Source organism: Anneissia japonica, unplaced genomic scaffold (assembly GCF_011630105.1).
Source record: "Anneissia japonica isolate Jap-2015-1 unplaced genomic scaffold, ASM1163010v1 scaffold26_len2425191_cov177, whole genome shotgun sequence".
Taxonomy (NCBI): Eukaryota; Metazoa; Echinodermata; class Crinoidea; order Comatulida; family Comatulidae; genus Anneissia; species Anneissia japonica.
This window is the reverse complement of record NW_022685220.1, coordinates 978536-985710: the sequence shown is the minus strand read 5'-3', so window position 1 is coordinate 985710 and position 7175 is coordinate 978536. Positions and strand designations below refer to the sequence as shown.

General features: G+C 34.1%; 1 protein-coding gene across 2 annotated transcripts in view; it reads right to left on the bottom strand.

The window, feature by feature from the left end:
• Positions 1-7175, bottom strand: part of LOC117108846 (protein Wnt-1-like) — a 63812-nt gene that overhangs the window by 40741 nt on the left and 15896 nt on the right. For both annotated transcript variants that reach the window (XM_033251025.1, XM_033251018.1), the window contains exon 2: positions 2449-2708. In XM_033251025.1, coding sequence (XP_033106916.1) covers positions 2449-2708 — 260 coding nt within the window. The remainder of the gene's footprint in view (positions 1-2448; positions 2709-7175) is intronic.

The window sequence follows — 7175 nt, the reverse complement described above, 5'->3', positions numbered from 1 at the left end:
AACTAACAGTATACCTTTATTACCCCCACTGCTGCCTTGAAATCTCCAAAAATAAGATGTATATTTCTTTTTAATTATATAAAGTCATCTAACCATCCCATTACTACACTGTTTACATTCACCAATAAAGTTTTATTTTCTCCTCCATCTGGATTGGCCTACCTAAACTAGGGCATAATTTAAGGCAGTATTTCGTATTTATAATCATGTAATCCATAAAGATATTTAATATAGGTACAAACAGGTTTAGCTAATCTTTCGGTATATTACCTGTCAATGAATAATGGTTCATGAATATTAGAGAAAAGTGTATTTTAATAGCTGATGTTTCCAACATTCAATTGCTCAAAAAGCAGTAATTAATATGAAAATATGTCAATTGGACTGTATGTACATATTCTCTGATTCTGAACATGACTTACTAGGTACACACAAAAATACAATTTCTGTTGTGGTAAATGATTTCAGAACATATATGTGCTTATAAATGTGTGTAAACTGTACTATGGATTTAGTGTGTTTCTTCAATTCATTCAATTTAGAAATGATTGAGACAATAGACATGGAATTTAAATTGAAAATTGAAAGACATATAATCTCAATCATTAAAATTTAAATAAATTTGCATACACATAACCGGTGTAGAAGAAACATGTATTATTTAATTGTAATTTGTTAGATGTAATGAAAAAGGAATTTTTCTGAAGAGAAGAAACTAAAATCACACTGGCATAAATAAATAAATACATTTGTATTTTGACTATTTTTGACTAACTTTGTCCACCAGCAGTCCTAACATCCCATGTAATTACCCTACAGTCCTCCACTGATTATTACCCCAGTCATTGGATCAAGCACATACAATATGGAACAACATGGAGGTGTACCTCGATGGGAACGCATATTCAGCTGTGAGTAGAATTCCATAATATTACAGTTTCATGGCATTTTGTTGGAACCTACCAGGTACCCACTTGTACAAATGCAGTTAAAATGACTGTGGAAAATATGGAACCAAAGGAAAGGCCTTGGTGAAATAGCCCCAGAAAAAATTGCCCTGGTAAAAATTGCCTAAAATGAGAGGTAGGTCAAAATGGTCCTTAATGAACTAAGTTTTCAATTTATTGTTATCCCTAACAAATAGACTCCAAAGGGAAACCATGCCACAATGTCTGGTTGGGAATAAACTTAACTGCTAGTTAGTTTTTTTCTTTTGATATTTTTTCTTTGTGCTTTTTAATTTGTTAATATTTATACAGGCCTTGGCCTTACACAGCCTTGATAAAAAACACCCTTGGGTGAGTCAGTGTCTGTGTGAAACACTATTACTGCTGCAACTGTCAATATTACAGTACTATACTACAAGTACCCTGATACTTGTATGAGAAATTGCGATAAAAACAGTTGCATTACCATTAGAAAACAAATTGAAAACTCGCATTATTGTTCACTCACAGTACTACATAGAAACTTTGGTTAATTTCTTTTTTATTTCTACCTCACCATAATTTTTGTTCCAACTTTCCAGAGTTTTTCTACCATTTACCTAACATGTTTGTTTATGTTAGCTTAACTTTAAAGAGTTTTATTATCAAGAGTAATTGTTATTGTCGTGATGGAATAGACAATAATTGGATTTGCATCAGGAGAATCAATTATAGGTGTAATTTTGCCCTACCTGACATGGAAATGTACTGAATACTCAGTACGTGTGAAAACAATCGCGAAAAAAATTGCAATTTGTTCTCGGGTGGGTTTCGAACCCATGATCTCCAGATCACTACCCTGGCATCATACCTCTAGACCACCGACCTTGTGCCTAATGGCCAGGGTTTGAATTCGAGTCCAAGTAAGCAGCGGGTAGGCCTACTGCAATGTGATAGTAATTGTTATTGTCGTGATGGAATAGACAATAACTGGATTTACGTCAGAAGAATCAAGTATTAGTGTAATTTTGCCCTACCTGACATGGAAATGTTCTAAATATTCAGTACATGTGAAAACAATTGGGAAAAAATCCCAAGTTGTTCTCGAGTGGGACTCGAACCCACGATCTCCAGATCACTAGCCTGGCGTCATACCTCTAGACCACCGAGCTTGCGTCTGATGGCCAGGGTTTGAATTCGAGTCCAAGTAAGCAGTGGGTACTGCAATGTTGATAATAATTGTTATTGTCGTGATTATCATTGACCTATTTGTGTACGCTTTCACTCTCCGAGGTGCTTTGACATATTTTCGGATTGAATCTGATACACCAACCGGCATACATAGTCAAGCTGTATGATTGCATTAGAAAAGATTCCGAAGCTACAGTATAATATTTTTAATTATTTTTTGGTCTGTAATCAACGGAAAAAGAAATTATTAAATGCACAAACTAAAAATATTTGCCTAAAATATTTAAACATTTGGGAAATTGAACATTTGATATTAAATATATTTACTTACTCATGGATAATTTGGTTGATCCAAAAACTGCTGTAATATTATTAGCTGGACAATTCCACCGCTCCATCTTAAATTGTCTCTTACATTCCATTATGGCTGATATAGCACCTTCTAACACACTTGGTATCAGGTCTGGGTGCAGAAGACAAAGCCGTCGCTGCCGTTCGTTGAGCCATGAGTGCTGTCTACAGAATTTGACGGTTTCTGGTGAGTTGTAGTGAGCGATTGTATTTGGTGGTTCAGCATATGCCTTCAAGGTACTATGTTAAATCAATACAAATACACATTATACATTTGTTAAATTAGTGGGTAAATATAAAAAAAAAAAACCCCTAACAATTTAAGCACATTTATACATGAATCATAATACATTTTATAAGTCAGTTGTGACGTCATCACTTTCATTCTCACACAGCTTTCCTATACCCAAGTGGCACAAAAATTTGATATATCAGTACTTGCAATTTTTTGCATCTTGTGTGTCCATTCGGCACTGGTTAACAATATATATATATATATATATAATATAATATTGTATAAAACAGGGTGGCTCAATTATAAAGCACTTTTTGGCAGGTTATTTTTGACCCTATAGAAAATAGAAGCCTTAGAAGCCATTTTTTCCTTCCCAAAATATTGCAATTCAGGAAATATTGTAATGGTTCTTTTGGCCTCTATAGGGGCCTCATATCTTGACTACAATTGCAAAATTATATTGTCTTGTGGTCTACATACTAACCACATACTGTAAAGCAATCCAGGTTCTGTGATAAACCAGGGAGTTGTTATCCCTGATAAACATTTAAAAAATCTTGTAAATTTAAACTAATAAATTCTGTATAGGGTTCATTTCCAACCGTCACTCACCCAAATGCATTTTGGTTTTTAAAATGGTAACAAAGGGGTGAAACCCATGGATTAGACATCGAAATCAAAGCTTTAAAATTGTCTTTTTGAAATAAGTATTTTGTGCATTGTTTTGGTAAAGACATTCATAAAACAAGATATACAGATAAGATTTTTGAAGATTTGCATTGGTCACTCTTGGGCAACACAAACTGAAGTCACAAATATGTGTAACCAAAATAAGGTTTTAGAACATGTAAGTATAAACAAAAATGGTGTACCGCAATCGAATATCCTCTTTTTAGAATTTCAACATGATGTGAATTAATCATTCTCTTATTATTTTAAATGAGTTAATGATATCAAATGTAACATAACAAAATGTAAAAAACTGTTACACAAATATTTCCTGATATATTCATTCTGAGATTATGTTCACATACTGTACTTTTGATCCGTAAAATATTAAGCCAATAACCAACATACTGAAAAACCTAGAAAACAATGTTACACAGGCTAAGAAATAAGTCATGTAGGCTTTATGCACACTCTATGTCTATATAGTTTATGAATATTAACTAATAAACATTGGTACATGTGTGAAATAACCTAGGCTATACGCTATATATTTAACTTTAACTTTATTGTGATTGCTGCAAAATTATTGCAATCAAAGTCATAGTAACCTATGGCCAATGCTCATGTGGGTTTACCGTAATGATTGCATCAGAATCTAATTTGTATCTCTCCCTACTGGTTCGTTTCATCCATTGGACAAGTATAAATTACTGTATCACTAGTACTTTTACATGTGTGCATTAACACTTCCTATCGATAAAATGCAACAATGAGTTACATTTAGAATTTTGTATTAACCTGGCATACCTGTATATATTAGGTAAGATTTAAGATAGTACATCAGCCTGACCTTCAACCCCTCCTAGGTGCATGTACAACTCAAATGTAATAACCATAAATTTTGAGTTTTTACAGGTTAATCAGGTAGACCAGGAGCAGATGAAAAACTAATATCAAGAAGTATTTAATGGGGAAATTTTATGTTTGCCAGCGGAAACAACCTTAAGTCTAAAGAATGGTTATATTAAAATATGGTATCCTGTAAGGAGAATTCCCTTGATGCAGTTAGAATTAAGGTAAAATTACAATTGATAATTCAAAAGGAACATCAAGGTGTGATGATTGAAAGGGTTAAACCAGTGGGCTTAGCCACATGGTAGTTGAATGAAATTATTATTTTACTGTTGGTCTGACACATCACATGCTTGCCTTTTGCATAGCTTTCTTTCTCATCATAAAATGTTAAATTTAGAAACAATAACATTTATTGCAACAATAATTTTGACTATCACTTGACATAAAATGTTGACAAAACTTCAGGAGTATCGAATAGTTAGTCATTGCAATAAATTTTAGTATTATACGCATCTGAGTATTCATTTCCATTAAACAGTATTTTTGATATTTCAAAACACGTATAGACACATCTCTGATAATATATTAATTGTTATTTATGTGTTTGTGTTTACGGTGCTATGCAGCAAGCCTACCGGCCAGTGGTGGCGCCAGGCAAACCAACTCACTCTGTCGTCCGATGCCAGGACGAGGTCGTTGGATCAAAAACAAAAAAAATAATATTACCTATCCGAATAACGTTATTTTGATTGCCAATCCCCGGATTGGTCTAATTTGGGTCATACTAAAATTAAGTCATAAAAACACTCCCTGACCAAAACTCTAGTCGGTCCTTTGGTTCAGGCTCCCTGTTGGCAAATTTTTGGAGCCACAGTTCCCCCGAGGACCATGGCTATTCTAGGCCCAATTTGCATCAAACACACTCACACTGACACAGAATTAGCTGGCCTCTTCCAAGACGTGGTACTAGCATGCATGCCCCTATGTTATGAACATAGCGTTTGACATAAAATGTGGACAAAGACTTCAGGAGTATTTGAATAGTTGCAATAAATTTTAGTGTTTCTAAAGTCAACCTTATACGTATCTCAGTATTCATTACCATTAATAGTATTATATTTGATATTTCAAAATACATATTGACACATCTTCATGTTAAACCATCTCATACGGGGCAACCTCCTGGGCGGCTCCCTGTTGGTATTGCTTTAATAATGGTGATTGCTTCTTGAGGAGGGGTTGCACTTGGTTGCATGGGCCAGTTGTCCAAAGAGGTCAAGTAGCCATAAGAGGTTCATTATTCATAAGGTTTACTAGTCATAACATTAGCTTACCCTATACCTGAAGGTTGCTATTCATAATTAAGAAAAAGGTTTACTATTCATAAAAATAAGGACTGCCATTCAAACGTTCGCTAGTCATAATCTAGAGAAGGGGGTCACTAATCATAATTTGATAAGAGGATTACAATTCGTAAGGCTCACTAGTCATAATCAAGAAAAAGGTTCGCTATCATAATATAAATAAAGGAATGTTATTCATAAGGTTCGCTAGTCATAATAAAAAAAGGGGTTCGCTAGCCATAATTAAAAAAAGGGTTCCTTAGTCACTAGTCATAATCAATAAAAAGGTTCACTAGTCATACTGTAAACAAAGGGTCGCTATTTATAAGGCTCGCTATTCATAATTTTAAAAAAGGGTTCGCTATTCATAAAAATTTTTAAAAAAATGTTTCGCTAGTCATAATCAATAAAAAAAAAAATCCGGCACAAAATATTTCTCCTTGAAACCTTCATATATCTCATTCCTCCCAGTATATATTTATATATTCTGTTTTTGACTGTATTCTTTTTTTATTGACAATGTCAATAAAATTAGTTGATTGATTTATCACATAAACTTCTTGAGCAATTTATAAATTAAATTATATGTTTATAATTCTAAATAATGTCTAATTATAATGTTTATAATTCACTTCTTATTTATAACACTATTTTTCTTCCACATATTCATTACTGTTGTAGCATTTGGGGAGCCAGATCCATAACTAATACTAACAAAATTCAAACTTCTCAAAATAAAGCACTTTGTATTGTATTATTAAACGCTCACCCATTTACACCATCAGCCACCTTTTCACAACACTTAATGTTCACAATGTCTCACAAAGAATCAATCTACAACTTGGCTGCCTAGCATATAAGCCTGCACATAGGTCTGCTGCTGGAGTTGGCCCAGACTACCTCTGCAAACTTTTCACCAAAGTCCTAACCAGAAGCATGTCTACTAGAGCATGTTCTGTTGATCATTTTAATTTGCCCAAGCAGAGAACTGAAATGTTTAAAAGTAATTTTAGCTATAAAGGCCCTACTATCTTAATTCACTCCCTAATGATATGTGAAACTGCAATATATTTGACTCTTTTGAAAACAAACTAAAAAAAAATATGGTTCTTCCAGGAGAGTGTACTGCATTCTTTAACATGCACATGGGCCTTAAATGCACATGGGACCAATGGCTTAAACGTGTCGTCCTAAAGATGGTGTGCTATTGTAACTAGTATTTCAGCCCTCCAGCTTAAACACAAGGAGAGGCAGCGATGGGAATAGAACCAGGGACCTAGAGACCTCCACGTTTCAGCGCACACGTAGTGGCTACCACCAAATTAGGCGACTGAGCTAAGCTGCTATCATTGAACCACATATACCTATCCTATATGGTATACGCACAGATCTAACCCCCAGGCACTTTCATACAGCTGACTGAAGCACTCACCTATATACTGTAGTGCAACTATTGTGTTGTGCTAGATAAGCATATAGGTCACAGCTTGGAAATCATAATAAATAATGTTTTAATTAATTTCACTACACACACACATAAATATATATGTATGTAACATCTAGATGTGTATAAGAGACAGAGCATGCATGCCCCTATGTTATGAA